Source organism: Mugil cephalus, chromosome 1 (genome assembly GCF_022458985.1).
Source record: "Mugil cephalus isolate CIBA_MC_2020 chromosome 1, CIBA_Mcephalus_1.1, whole genome shotgun sequence".
In the NCBI taxonomy this organism is placed as follows: Eukaryota; Metazoa; Chordata; class Actinopteri; order Mugiliformes; family Mugilidae; genus Mugil; species Mugil cephalus.
Window position 1 is genome coordinate 51855137 of NC_061770.1, and position 15147 is coordinate 51870283.

The following is a 15147-nucleotide window of genomic DNA, read 5'->3' on the forward strand; positions in this document are numbered from 1 at the left end:
ACCAGCTTTTCAGCAGATTCAGCATTGAATTCTACAGACTGTAGTTTTGTTCACTTACATTCATCTTCTAAATTGAACAGCCAACTCAAAGTTTAAAAAGCGCCCAAGCTAACAGAAGCTCTTCCTGTTTCATGGACGCCCTGACAGTCAAAATAAGAAGAGCTCCTTCTGGTGTCTGACTGCAGTATAGGCTATAAGCTCTGCCTCCTCCATGGCCTACAGGCCAAATATCTATATCTATATACACTCACTGGCCACTTTATTAGGTACACCTTGGTAGTAAAAGGTTGACCCCTTTTGCCTTCAGAACTGCCTTAATTCTTCATGGCATACTTTCAACAACATTCCTCAGAGATTTTAGTCCATATTGACATGACAGGATCATGCTGCACATTTGTCAGCTGCACATCTATGATGCCAATCTACCGTTCCACCACATCCCAAAGGAGCTCTATTGGATTGAGATCTGGTGACTGTGGCAGCCGTTGGAGTACAGTGAACTCATTGTCTTGATCAAGAAACCTGCTTGAGATGATATGAGCTTTGTGACATGGTGCATTATCCTTCTGAAAGTAGCCGTTAGAAGATGGTACAATATATGGTATCTATCGGTCTGTCTGTCTGTCTGTCTGTTGATATATCAATCTATCTCATGATCTGTGAACAGGTCTTGTAAGAACGGGAGAATAGAAAAAAAAAAGGTAAATGAAGTGCATTCATAATTTTTTTTGTAACTGGTAGATGTAGGGCACAATAGAGTATTAACCAAATTCAGATGGCAGTGAGTCTGGAGGAAGTATGTGCGGTTCATCCATAATTCTGTCCACCCTCTGACCGTACTGCGCAGACTCTGGCTCCAAACTCTCGGTAACGCTAGGTATAAAAAATAACCTGTTCCTTTCAAAAGCCGTCACCACTTGGCATTGTCGTTCTGAGAGTTAGTCACTCCTCACATGCAAAGCTTAGCTTGTACACAACGGTTTGTCTCAAGGAGAGTGAAGCAATACCTTTCAGCTTCAACATGTTCCCAGCGCTGCTTATAATAACACTGCCTTCCTGTAATAATCCTTTGGATTATCATTAGAGTCTTGATACAATCATAAGAGATGAAGCCTCTTCCCACTCTAAACCTAAAGGTAGGAGAACATCCCCTCCCCTTCGTATGTTCTTAGTATGTGTATAGTGCTGCTTAATCCAATAGAAATGTTGTGGAAACACGTGAATCAAGCAGGTCATGTGGAAAAATATAGCCTGTATAAAGATGAACAGCAGAGCTGCTCCTCCAAAGTGATCCCAAAGCAAGTAGAGCTCCCCCTGGTGACTGGCTGCAGTCACCAGGTCTTAAGCTCCACCTCCTCCATGTTAGTGGATGGAACTTAGGCCAAACTAAAACACAAAAATACAGGTCTCTAGATGTGAGAGGTGTAAAATAAATAAATAAATAAATAAATTGCATATATAAATAACTACAGTATATCATTCAACATTTTCTTGTAACTGATGGAGATAGTGTAGTATTAATTAAACAAAAAAGGTGGAAGTGTGGTTGGGTCATCAATATCATGGCTCTGCAGGGCTCCATTCTAGGACCATATTACATACAAAGTCGTTGAGTCACTTTTACGCTGTAATGTAGAGAATTCTAAGGAAATACTTCAGCGGTACTGTGCATCTTTATCAGTTCATGTGTCACATTCTGGTTTATTCTTTCCTTCTCTATAGTCAGTTTATTCTTTATGTGGGTAAGTATTTGTTTAGGGCTGCCGTTATACTGACTGCTGTATTTAATGATATCTTATCAGAACTGTGTGACTTGCTTCTTTGCAATTGTATGAAGTCAGCACGTATTGTGCGGACTGTGTGTGGCCTCTGTGTGTTTGTGCATGTCTAAAGAAAGCACTTGGTGGCTCTCTATTGTACGAGTCGGGCATTTCCTGGTCAACAAGAGGAAGGGAGGGGAATTATTAGTCACATTCAGGTGTATGTTTGTGTGGGCTGTTTTAGAAGGGGAAAGAACACAGGAAATGCTGTGATCACTGTTACACAGGAGGATTGTATATTTTTGGGATTCAGATTGTTGGTCAGTCTAAAAAGCCATTTAGAAACGTTGCCTTGAGCTGTGGCACATTATCCTGAGTGTCTTTCAGTGTATAACAATATTTTTAGATTAATTATTGATCAGATTTCATATAGCACCGTCCACTAGCCCAACGCAGTGTGTCTTCTTTCACAACAAAACCTGCACACAGTTCAACTTTATGGAAGTAGAGCTACGGATAGGTCTAACAACAGATAAATATAACAGCCTTCCTGTTTGCTCCTGTGTCAATCTCAACAACATCTATTTAGGCAACTGATACCAGCATGTAGGTACATTGCTTTTGGGCAGGAAAACTTCCTGATAATGCCTCTGACCGCGGTTTCCTGGTTTGCTTGAAGCCTAAACACAAACCATATGTTAGTTCTTACTTGTATGAAAATATCTAAGATGAGATCTTGTTAGTAGTATGGTGTACCCAGACTGAATTCTTACCAGAATCCGAGCCTGTCACATGAAACCAAAGGGCATGCAGGGCTCCAGACTAACTTTTATTTACCAGCAACCACAGTGGCCTCTAACTTAAAATTTTAGGGGTGTTGGCAGAAAGCTTAGGGGCACACTGTAAATTGACCTGCAAAGTAAATATTCACATTTCCTCGAATTTTTACTGTATTACTGATAAATACTTTGATAATAAATGCAGAAACTACAATGTTTTAAATTCATGTTTTATTGTGCAACCGTTGTGATGCAACCTAAACATAAGAGACAATTATTGTCTCTTATGTTTAGTATTATCAGCAAATTTCGTGGCTCCTGCATGTTGTGGGTATCAACCAACAGTATCGACAGCAGAATTTGCAACTTGACAAAATCAGCCTGGACGTCAGAGTGAAAAACCCGAGTCAACTCGACATTCCTGTTCATATCGAAGCCGCGTCGAGCACAGCAGATAAAATTCTGGCTCGATTGCTGGGACATTGAACTTTAGTTTTTCATGTGATGTGAAAGGGGCTTGGGTTTGTTGGGGAGGAAGTAAGTAGCTATAGTCCTCTTCGCCATTGTTTACAAGCTAATTGTAATCTTTACCCTAAAACTGAGTTTTAACCTTCAAAACAGCCAAAAGTGAGGACCGGCCAAAATTTCCTCACTTTACACAAACGTCCTCAATCTGGTGGTTCATTTGGTGCATGACTGCCAATTACTGGGCTGAAGTTTGGAGCAGAAGTTCATCAGCAACAAAAAATATTTAATAATAATTTTTTAAAAATCGTCAAATTTACCGGTCGCACATGCGCAAATAGATGGAAAATGTACTCGCACTGTCTCACATTTTAAAGGCACATTTAGGCACAGTCTGAAGTCCTGGCATGTAAACATGCCTTTTGGGTTTCATTATGGGTTGTGCTTCAATATAAAATACAGAGAGAGGAATGCCTCAGGACAGTCCTACAACCAATTAGAGAGATCAACATCAACTCCACAGCGCTCTGATTACTCTACATGGCATCAAGTCCAAACCATTTGATAACCCTGGCAGATCTTGGCTAGAGCATAATGAGTTCTTAAAGGAGTAACTCCAGACCAGTCACAAAGAAATTGTGGAAAGAAATCATTAGTCTGGTCTCCAGGCTACCTTGTAAGGTAGCATTTACAATATCCATTTATGCATTTACAATAACATTTGATTTAAAGACCAGAAAACAACACAACAAACCATTACTTTAATTCATGATTAGCCTGACTACTGTTCTGTGGGTAATCAATTTAATTTAACAATAATCATAAGAGTAATTACTTAAAATGTTTAATTTTTCCGCTGAAAGAGCTCCAAAAAATTTAAAAGAACTTTTTTTTATGTTAAAACAAACAAACAAACAAAAAACAAACAAAAAAAAACAAATTGCTGAATGACTGAGAACCTTCACAGATGTAACAAGTTTACTACAATAACGCCATCTAATGGAGACTCACTGCAAATGCAGCCATCCTCCTCACCTCACCTATTGCAATATCCTCTGAACAGCCTCAAGGTTCTGCACACTTGAAAATTAAAATTAATGTGAATAAAATTCAATTAATAATTAAAGCAACAAATAAAAATAAAAGTTGCCTCTATGTTTTGAACTGTCCAGCTTTACTGAGATGGAGTAGGCTGTTGCTGCTGTTGTGTGCTAGCAGATGAGACTTGGTGGTCTCTCATTTCACATGGCCGGTAAACATAAATAACTTTTTGCCTCTGTTGGAAGAACCATCTGGCAGGGCTTTGAAGATTAACTTTGAATGTTAAACTTACCTTTCTTTAGCCATTTCTTCTTAAGGTTGCTACTGCTACATTGCTTCCTGATGATCTAAATTACAGAATAAGTGTGCGTTGTTCTTGCACTAACTTTGACAGCCCTAATTACTATGTATTGTTCCCTTTCTTATGTGTCATCTCCATTCATCCAGGTCGGTGTACGATGGTCAGGAGCATGGGCTCTTCATGGAGAAGCTGGACGCACGGATCAGGAACCACGACCGGGAGATCGAAAAGATGTGTAACCATCACTTCCAGGGGTTTGTGGACTCTATCACAGAGCTGCTCAAAGTACGAGGAGAGGCTCAGAAGTTGAAGGTAAAGAGAGATGTGTTAAAGACATAGATGTTTGGAGTTAAGGTAACTGAAACAATTTTCCAAAATCTCTCTCTAACTTTCTTTCTTTCATCAGAGTCAGGTGACTGACACCAACAGGCGCCTTCAGGATGACGGCAAAGATGTAAGTTGGCGAGTTCAAAAATATCAACACCTCTACAAACCGAGGATTTGTGTTTTTAGGAAAACATTGACTTTGGTTGACTGCTTCACCTGCCTCTTCTCTTTTCAGCTCATCTCCTCCATGGAGGAGTTGAAGCAGTGTCGAGTGCAGCAGAGAAACATCGCTACCACCATAGACAAACTGACACACTGCCTTCCAGGTAACACATTTTCATTAATTATTTACTATGCCCAAAATTTAACTATCAAACTGACAAAGAAAAGCCTAAGGTGAAACTGGTCATTGATAAGATGAGATAATCCTTTATTTATCCCACAGTGGATAGGTAAATAATGATTATCCTAATAGTTTCAGATTGATTTTCGGTAGATTTGTCAACAGATCAGTGAAACAACCAATTGTTAAATCTTTAATAGGGGTTTTAAAGGAGAAGTACATTTTGGCTGCTACCAGAGGTAGCGTTGGGCCTGTCCAGACCTTGCATTAAGATCTGATCTAGACCATGTGATCGTAAGTGGCTGGCTTTATGTATGTGTGTTCCAGTGAGGTTCGTGGCTGATGAGGCACAGATTTATAATCATGAACCCAATGGAATAGCTTCAAGTTAAGTTACTGGTTGAGTTTCATGCCTCAAATGGGCATTCTTACACACATATAGGTATAAGGTACATATTTGGTCAAAGGAACAATGTGAACTCTATAGCGGTTAAGAGAGAGAGAATAAGAAAGAGTTTGCCGTTGCAGTTCCATAGTTCATACTCATTCAATATGAGAGTACCCAGTGAAAAAAACTACACAAATGTAAATTTTTGAATTTAAAACCACAGCTTAGATGTACAGTCTTCTATTTTTGGCGTTCACACAGATCCCAGAAGATCCCAATAAATGGACGGCAGCCTACAGTTGACTCACCATAGAAGAAGAGCAATAGCATAAACCCGTGGCTCACTAGCGCCCTCTTTCATGAGGCAGAAGTACTGGCTGCCTCATATCATGCTTTTTCAGTGCATTTTAACGTCAGATCAGCAAGACTAAACGTCTTCCACTCATACATGAAATTCAGTTAACTAGGTTATGGAAAATGATGACATATGATAAAATGTGCACAACCATTATATTGGTGACATTCAGAGAGTTAGCCACAGACATACACCAAGGACAAATGCCTAACCCAGTGTGTGAGAGATTTGACATGAGGCTCAGCTCCCTGCTGCCTCAACTCACATCACACACACATCACACGTCCCTGGTGTGCTCAGACCTGGCATTAACATGTGTTTCTAAATGCGTCTAAATGCGATGTTCATCCCTGTCTTTTACATTAAAGGATTGCCTAGATTCGTTGTTTGTTGTGTTTGCTCTGGCCTCTAACAAATCTCTGGCTTCCTCTCTTTTTGTGTTTCCCAGTCTTAGAGATGTACAGCAGGCTTCAGGAGCAGATGAAGGCCAAAAGGTAGGTTACAGACTCTTCTTCTCTTGACTCCTGACATTTAGTATATTGTGTCTGCATATTATAAGTTAGAATAGGAAAATTGAATTTAATCATTTAATGTTAATTAAGTAGTATGCTGAAATTTTCTTTAACATCTCTACCGCAAACTCAGAGCAGCGGCTCAGTTGTTCAACTGCAATGTTTTTTCTTCTATTATCAATATTGAGTGTAAAAGCTCTTGAGGTTTTGGTTGAGAAGTAACTGGGGTGTTGGACTAGAGTATGAACTGTTTGTCCTGGGTCTAGTTCCTCCACACCACACTTCATTTTTCTTCATTTGTTAATCCACCGGTGAGCATCTGTGACCCTAATTTTTGCAGAATGTGACCCTAAATTGAGTGTGAGTGTGAATGGTTGTTTGTCTCCGTGTTAGCCCTGCTAACACGCCCTAGGAGGGCGACCTGTCCAGGGTGTACCCCGCCTTTCGCCCGATGACTGCTGGGATAGGCTCCAGCAACCCCTGCAACCCTAGTGGGGATAAGCAGTAGTAGAGAATGAGTTGAGACATTCGAAGGACGAACTGAACTTTCGTTAAGGCTTTATTAAGAGTAAGAGGAGGGCCTTCAAGTCAGGATAAAAGGCCGACCTGAGCAGAGGAACAGACCTTAGGACCTCTGGAAGGACCTTAAAACCATCTCTGGCCATAAGGGAAGCACCTGAGGGGGACCACAAGTGGATGAATTGCCTGAATTTCTTCTTCAACAGATTTCATCAGTCGTCTGTCCCTCTCCCCACGCTACTTCTGCTGCTGCAGCCACTACCCCCAACACTACCCTCCTGCTTCTAGCCCTCCTCATACAACACACAGCACAGAACCACCTTGGACCTCCACCACTTCCCCAGTCCAAATCCCCAGACACATGAAGCTTGGAAAGATTGGTGCTGGGAAAGCTGCAGGTTTAGAAGGCATCAGTGCCAGGTTTCTGAAGTCCTCTCCCAGTCAGCTGGGCAGGATCTTTGGGCACATCCTTAACCTTAGCCTGGGTTGGGGATGGTTCCACAGCTGTGAAAAACATCCAGTGTGGTACCTGTGCCTAAGGCTGCACCTCTCAAAGATCTGAACAGCTACAGACCTGTGTCCCCGATGATGAAGACTCTGGAGGTGTTGATCCTCTCTCACCTGGAGAAGGCTGGGACCACTGTGAGAATCGTCTTTTGTTTTTATTTTAATTTTTTTAAGTTCAACACTGGCCTCTCAGATGACTCTGCAGTCTAAGGCCTCATTCAGAATGGGGCAATTCAATTCCATTCCATTCCATTCCATTCAATTTCATTTATATAGTGCCAATAACAATACAAATCTTCTCAAGACGCTTCACAACAACCAGCCTGCAACCTCCAGAGCAAGCCTGAGGGCGACGGTGGCAAGAAAAAACTCCCTTTTAACAGGAAGAAACCTTGAGCAGAACCCAGCTCATATGGTGGGACCCATCTGCCGAAGGCCAGCCGAGTAGAAACAGAGAAGATAGAGAGAAAAGAAGAACAGGAGAAAAAGATAAACAAACTTCTGTCATAGATACATACATCAAGCTGAAGGAAACATGTAGGGTCTAGTAATATAGCACATAGCTGATGATCTATAACAGTTTGAGTATAACAGGAATCATGGGCAGGTTGGTGAATTGTTCATCTAGGTAGGAGTGGATAACTAGAGTAGGCCATGACGACTGGGGCAGATGCAGTTTATGGAGCTCCACAAGTCTGATACACAGCACTCCAGACCATGAAGACTCGGCTGGTTGATGAGGCCACGGCAGCAGATGTAGCTTAGAACTCCACAGGTCAGATATTCAGCACTCCAGACCAGAGACCCTCACAAGATGATGGAGGGGGAGGGGAGAGGAGGGGAGAGAGTAAGACACAGTGGTTAGTAATAGAAAATAAATTATCAAATATTAGTGGACAGGAGCCAGAGAAGAAAGAGGAGAGGACATGTCCTCAGTGCATCGAACCCTGCAGCCTAGGCCTATAGCAGCATAACTAAGGGATGGGTAAGTCCAGCCCTAGCTATAAGCTTTGTCAAAAAGGAAAGTCTTAAGCCTGACCTTAAACGTAGAGACTGTGTCTGCCTCCCGAACCCAAACTGGGAGCTGGTTCCATAGGAGAGGAGCCTGATAACTGAAGGCTCTACCTCCCATTCTACTTTTAGAAACTGTAAGAACCACAAGCAGACCTGCACTTAGAGATCGTAGTGATCTGTTGGGACAGTATGGTACTATGAGGTCTTTCATATATGATGGAGCTAGGCCTTTCATGGCCTTGTATGTAAGGAGGAGGATTTTAAATTCAGTTCTAGATTTTAAAGGGAGCCAATGAAGAGAAGCTAAAACTGGGGTAACATGATCTCTCTTGCTAATTCCTGTCAGTGCTCTTGCTGCAGCATTTTGAATCAGTTTGAGGTATTTTAAAGAACTATTTGGAGCCAGACAGTAATGAGTTACAATAATCCAGCCTGGAAGACACAAATGCATGAACTAGTTTTTCTGCATCACTCTGAGAAAGGATGTTCCTAATTTTGACGATATTATGAAGGTGAAAGAAAGCAGTCCTGGTCACCTGCTTTATGTGAGAGTTAAAGGACATGTCCTGGTCAAATATAACATCAAGGTGTTATGTGACCATACTTTGTCTGGTGCAAATAAAAGTTCCTCCAGCTCACTGTGGGTAAAACCAACAAATTGTGTATTTCTGCAGGGACAGATGCACACCATACACTGGTCCATCACATCCAGGGAATGGATGCTGATTGCTGGTTTGTCAGGAAATAAGTTTGTGCGGCTGGGGGGCTCCCTGTTAGATGCCGTTGTCAGTAATGTGCGAGCACCACAGGGAACTGTTTTATCTCCTTCCCTGTTCATTCTTTACTCCTCTGATTTCCAATACAGCTCTGGGTCCTGCCACCTGCAGAAGTTCTCTGATGACTCTGCAGTGGTAGGGTTGATCAGAGATGGACAGGAGGTGGAGTACAGGACACTGATCGTGGATTTTGTGGAGTGGTACCGGACAAACTACCTACTCCTGAATGTGGACAAGACCAAAGAATTGGTCGCTGACTTCAGGAGGAAGAGGACATCAGTGGAGCCCATCACCATCCAGGCCCTGGAGGTTGAAGTAGTGGAGCGCTACAAGTACCTGGGAGTCCACATGAACAACAGACTGGACTGGAGGGACAACAGTGATGCTGTGTACAAGAAGGGCCTGAGTAGACTCTACTTTCTCAGGAAGCTCAGGTCTTTGAATGTGTGCAGTGAATCTCCAGAGTCTTTCTAGTATCGGTAGGATCAACAAATTGATCTGAAAGGCTGGACATCTGGTCGATAGGGAGTTGGAGTCATTTGTCTCAGTGAGGAACAGGAGGACATTGGATAAACTGCTCTCCATTATGGACAATTCATCCCATCCACTACACCAAACATTTGAGGGTCAGAGAAGCTCATTCTCCAGCAGACTGATTCAGCTACGCTGCCATAGTGAACACTACAGAACTTCTTTTATTCCATATTCTATCCAGCCGTATAACAGCTCATCTTATTGTGACAATTAAGCTTGTGGATTCTTGTTCACCTGAACAAAAAATGGCCCGTGGACCATGCTAGGAAAGGACAGAGCAGACTTTACCTGTTAAGGATACTAATAGGCGGTTTAGGCTTCTGCATCAATAATGACAGACTGATGAGCGCACAAGTATTAACGGCTCACACTGCTGTAGGCTACCTGCATAGGTTTTGGTGTCTGTTAGTTCTGCATTACCTTAAATGAGCTTTTAAGTCCTTAACTCCTGAGGACCTTCTATGACTCTGTGGTGGCATCAGCCATCTACTATGGACTCAACGCATCTCATCTCAAATATTTCCCCAACAACATGATGGTCTACAATGAATAACCTGTAGACCAATGCATCGGTATGATTCAGGAGGCCCTGGCTCTGTTGGATGATGGCTATTCTTAGCCTCAGAGAAAATGGTAGCTCTTCCTGTTCCCCCACTTTCCCCCAAAATCAGACTGTCACCTGCTGGTGTGAATTGTTATTTTCTTTCACTCTTGCTCTGAATATGTGTTCTTGTGAAACTTGCTCTTTAGATACTGTTTCAATTTAAAGTACGCTTCTGACCAACTACAGTCCAAATACCCCGATGTGTTCCTGCACCACAAGTCTGATGTTTACGTACTTAATATCAATAAATACCCAGTATGTACCTGGCTGCTGCCTGGCTGTAGTCTTTGTGGTGCGTTCAACCACAAATGTTCACGGCATTGTAGTTGCTGGTAGTTCTTAGATGTCGTTCTGCAAAAATGTTGTCTCCTTCAGTTCAACCTGAGGGAAAAAAAGGACTCCAAATGTTTTCTTAGCTCATTATGATGTGATATCTCAGATAATCTGATAACATTTTTAAACATTCTCCTCACAGTCCTTTAAATTGCCTTTCAGTATGCCCACATTTACCATGGATTTTTCCTCTTTGGTCGTTTCGTACTTGACAGCCACAGGAGGGAGCCAAAGCTCTTGGTTTAGGAACACATAAGACTTTTCTCTGTATCTTTTTCCCTGCTGCCCTCAGCCTGACCTGCAGATCGGAGTCTGGCTGGTCATAAATTTGTCTTTTGTTTGTGTGTTTTTCTCCTTCTCCCTGTCCTGCGGCTGCCGGGCTCACAGAGAGCAGGGAGAGGTCAGCCAACACAGACTGCTCCTAGAGAGGCAGGAACTGTGTTTGAGAGATGCAGTGGAGGGAAGTGGAGTGGAGTGTTTTGGGTGATATTGTATTGCCATATTTCCCTGAGGTGTAGCAGAGTGTATTTATTTCCTTCGTGCGCGAGTTCTTGGAGGTGTGTTTATCTTTGTGAGTCTCTGCTTGCCTTCAGACATGCTGCTGACAGACAAGATGTTGTTTGATTGCTGCGTTTCTATTGCTTTTGCAACTTCTCTCTGCTCAGTTAGACTGCATGCTGGTGTGAGGTAAACTCATGAGGTAAACATGAGGTAAACTTTGAAATGAGACAAAGTTAGATCTCATCCTTAAGTTTGAAATGTAACCGGATAATGTCTGTATGCATCACTGCAGGTACTACCCTGCGTTGCGGACGTTGGAGCAACTGGAACAGACGTGTCTTCCCAGGGCAGGCCATTACCGGTTCTGCTCCATCATGGCTGAGAACATTCCCAAACTGAGGACACATATCAGGGACACGGCCATGACGCAGCTGAGAGACTTTCTGGAGAGCATCCGGAAACACTCGGACAAGATAGGAGAGGCTGCCATCAAGCAGGTACACACACACACTGGCTGCTACATAGGTAATCGACAGACTCCCTTTGATATTTTTAGTAACAACCGTATCATTATGACTGGGTGAGTTATGAAAGAGCTTCTCACAAAACTAATGTTGGAAAAGGCTTTGGAGAAGTTTTTGTCCAGCTCCTCTCTGTCATTGTACCTTTTAGATGCAGTCTAATAAATGATGTGCCACATAGGTTTGCTCCCCTGGCCGGGAATTGAACCCTGGTTACGTAATGTGAGCCTTAGCCATTAGAACACAGGACCCCCCCCGCCACCCCCCCACCCCCCTCCTCTTCTGCCCCCATGACTCATGCAGTGTGGGTATATATGTGTGTGGGACTATCAGTTTCAGCTGTTTACATGAACATTTAATTGTTGCTACCTGTGTGTACCTACGTATGTATGTGACTTCATACCACAACTGGGTTTTGTTCTTCATCATGTCTGTCTGTTAATCAGAAGCAGTCCGTGTGTTTCACGACTCTGTGGTTCCACTGCCAGTAAACAAGTGTGTCGGCGCAGCAGGAGATGCCGTGGCTTGTCAACGAACTCATACACACAGACTAAGAGACCCAGCTTTTCAGCACTTACCTCATTGTTTTTCTGTTTTCCAAGGCCAGGGAAGTTATATACGAGCATGTCTGTTTGTGTGCTTCGTGTCCTCTTGTTGTATCCATTGCTCAAAGGGAGGCCTCTTGTTTATTTGTGTGCCTCCATTATTTGGGGAATGTTGTTCCACGGAGCTGCAGGATGAAGGGGTGGGGACGGGATGGGGAAGGAGCGGTTGACGACTGACTGATGAGTGGATGGAGACTAAGAAAAGTGGCTACACATTCGCTTGTGTCGTACATTCTAATCACGGCTTCCTTTGTTAATACTTTTTGGACATTATCTGTGAAGGTTCACAGTCATCCAGGACACGGTATATCCAAGAAAAACAAAGCTGAAGCAAAGAGAACAAGAAGAAGCCAATTGGATAAGTGGTGAAATGTCTTCAGGAAACCAAACCAGTCTAGTTTCCTTTGTTTGAACTTGTTTTTTTTGGTTAGTACTTGGACATTTTACATCACACCAAGCCGACAGTCGGTCATTTTCTGCTATGAATCTATCTTTCAGTGTCTGTGGCCCTAGTGACATTGTGTGTCCTACATTGTTGGCACAGGTTCAGCATGACTCATTAGCAGACCAGTACCTCCACAAATACTTCCACAATGACATCTAGAATGAATGACATGTAGAGAAACTGCTAAAATTAACAGGAGAGACCAGTGCTGTATGCGTTCCAGCTGATAGTATCTCTTACTGGTTCATCTTTTTAATCACCAATGCTACAATCGACTGCTGCTCACACTGGTGCAGGAAGTGTGTAGCATCTGGTCAGGTTGTTGTCTTTGCGATGTGTTAAAGTGCAGTTCTTGGTTCAGACACAGGCAACATGAGGCAACCTCACCATGGGCCTTTGTTGCCAGTTTGCTATGTCTGTACCATAAGACTTTCATTCAAAAGCGGGCCATAGTTGTGCAGAACTGGCTGTTGGCTGGAGTCTTTGTGGCATGTCTGAGTGCAACTATTTGGTCCAGACACTGGAGGCATGACATAGCTGGCCTTTGTTACTGGCAGTTCTTAGATGTGACCTGTCCTTTGTTGACCTCTGTCTTTATCTCCTGTCTGGCCTGCAGATTTCAGTGCTTCATTTGGGTACGACTGAATTTTTAATTAGCACCCCCTTAGCTCTCTTGCTGTGCCGACACGACAAGTGACATCCATCGTTTTTCACCTTCATGGATGGAAGTGAACCTTCAAAATGCCTAAGGCCAAACGGTCAAAAGTTTAGCTGGACTTCACACCTAAAGATGCAGATCCTGCAACCTGCAACAAGTGCTCAGAGGCGATATTGTGCAAGGGAGGTGACCCCTCAAATGTGATTAAACATCTGACGATGCATAACATTTTTTTTAAGCCGAGAAATATACTGTCTTTGATAGCCAGCCAGACCCCACACCACTGTTTTTATCATGCTTATTATGACAGTTTGTCGTGAATATTAGTTTATATTGATTCATTTAGTTCTTTGTCTTAGTTGTATTTTAATTAAATATATATTATTTAAATTAATCTTCTATTCAGCTTGCACGTCACAAAATGCCTTAAAAATCAAAGGCACCATTTTTGGGCAAAGTTTGTATGTTTTACTTCTTTAAACACCGGTACCATTTTAAAAGTACTGATTTGGCTCCAGTATCAAATAAAACCTTAATGACTCATTCCTAGTGTCATAATGTATATTGTTCCAAAGTCATGCTTGTGATCCAGTTTGACTAACAGTAAAGTGTTCACTTTCCGTTTTCTTTTTCTCACATATTAAATGAGGATAAATCTGCTTGTTTAGCTTTTTTTTGTTTGTTTTTGGTTTGTGCTTGCTAAAACCAAACTTAAAATTTTATTCCTCAAACCATTCCTGAAGCAGTTTTGCTTTGGGACAGAGAGCATCATCCTACTGAAAGCGACCATTAGGGAATAACGTTTACATGCAGCGGTCTGCAAAAATGCTTATAATATTACAGCTGATCATTTTGTATCTGTATATGTAGAGAAATGATCAGATGCCAAACTGTATAGCCACTTAACAGCTTGTTTAACACACATCATAGCATTATAAAGTAGTTAACAGCCCGATGGGAGATAATAGTGGGACTTCTTGTCCTCTAGATGTCACTAGAGAATCACTCTTAATTCAGAATACAGCTGTTTCCGGTCACTTTTAAGGGTCTCCAAGCCGCGAAACCCAGTCAAGGTGCCAGAGCTCCCTCAAAGGTCCAGTGAGAATGACAGTGGTGTGAATCTCCTTATTTTGGAGTCAATTGTTTAGAGAGCAATCTCTCCACGGTTAACACCAAACTTGGGAATATCTTTTGGATGAATAGCACTTTCACCAAATATTAATAAAAAATGTTTTCCTTTTAATTTGTAAAATAGGTAGGAGGTAACTATGATCGACTCTGATCGCATTAGAAACATACGCAGTACAAATATTCTCCACGCATCACATCTGCACACTAACAACCCTTCATTGACCCTTAGGTGGGGGGTCTTTGGACCACAATTTGAGTATCACTGGCGTAGAAAATCCACTTGCAGTCACTGAAGAAGCTAACCGCTAACTCCCCTAACCACTAATTACAAGGGAGATTATGGAAACCCCAGCGGTGCAACAGACCTGATACTGATACTGGGATTATGTTGTTGTATCAAATGTTTGGCTCAGAGCACCCGCACTCAGTCTTCTTCTCCTTTTCCTTTTCTTCATCCCCTTTTTTTTCCTCATTTTACTTCTTTTTTTTCTGTCTCTCCATCCCTGCCTCTCTCAGACAGCGTGTCTCTCTGGTGTGCTCTGTTCCAAATTAGCTCTAACTCTCTGTACCCGGCCGTAGTTATAGCTCCCTCAACCAAGGATGTGAAAATAAATAGATCTAGGGGAAAGAGGAGGAGATGGAGGAGAGCAAAAGGGCTTACAATGGAGCTATTGTCTGCTGCCACATGCCCATGGAGGAGAAGCAGAGAGGGAAGAAGACGGAGGAGG

The 15147-nt window shown here is 42.4% G+C and overlaps 1 protein-coding gene across 5 annotated transcripts in view; it reads left to right on the plus strand.

Annotated features, from left to right (window-relative positions):
• Positions 1-15147, plus strand: part of exoc6b (exocyst complex component 6B) — a 107768-nt gene that overhangs the window by 8415 nt on the left and 84206 nt on the right. For all 5 annotated transcript variants that reach the window (XM_047592200.1, XM_047592209.1, XM_047592218.1 and 2 more), the window contains exons 2-6: positions 4493-4658; positions 4753-4800; positions 4909-4999; positions 6208-6253; positions 11352-11556. In XM_047592200.1, coding sequence (XP_047448156.1) covers positions 4493-4658; positions 4753-4800; positions 4909-4999; positions 6208-6253; positions 11352-11556 — 556 coding nt within the window. The remainder of the gene's footprint in view (positions 1-4492; positions 4659-4752; positions 4801-4908; positions 5000-6207; positions 6254-11351; positions 11557-15147) is intronic.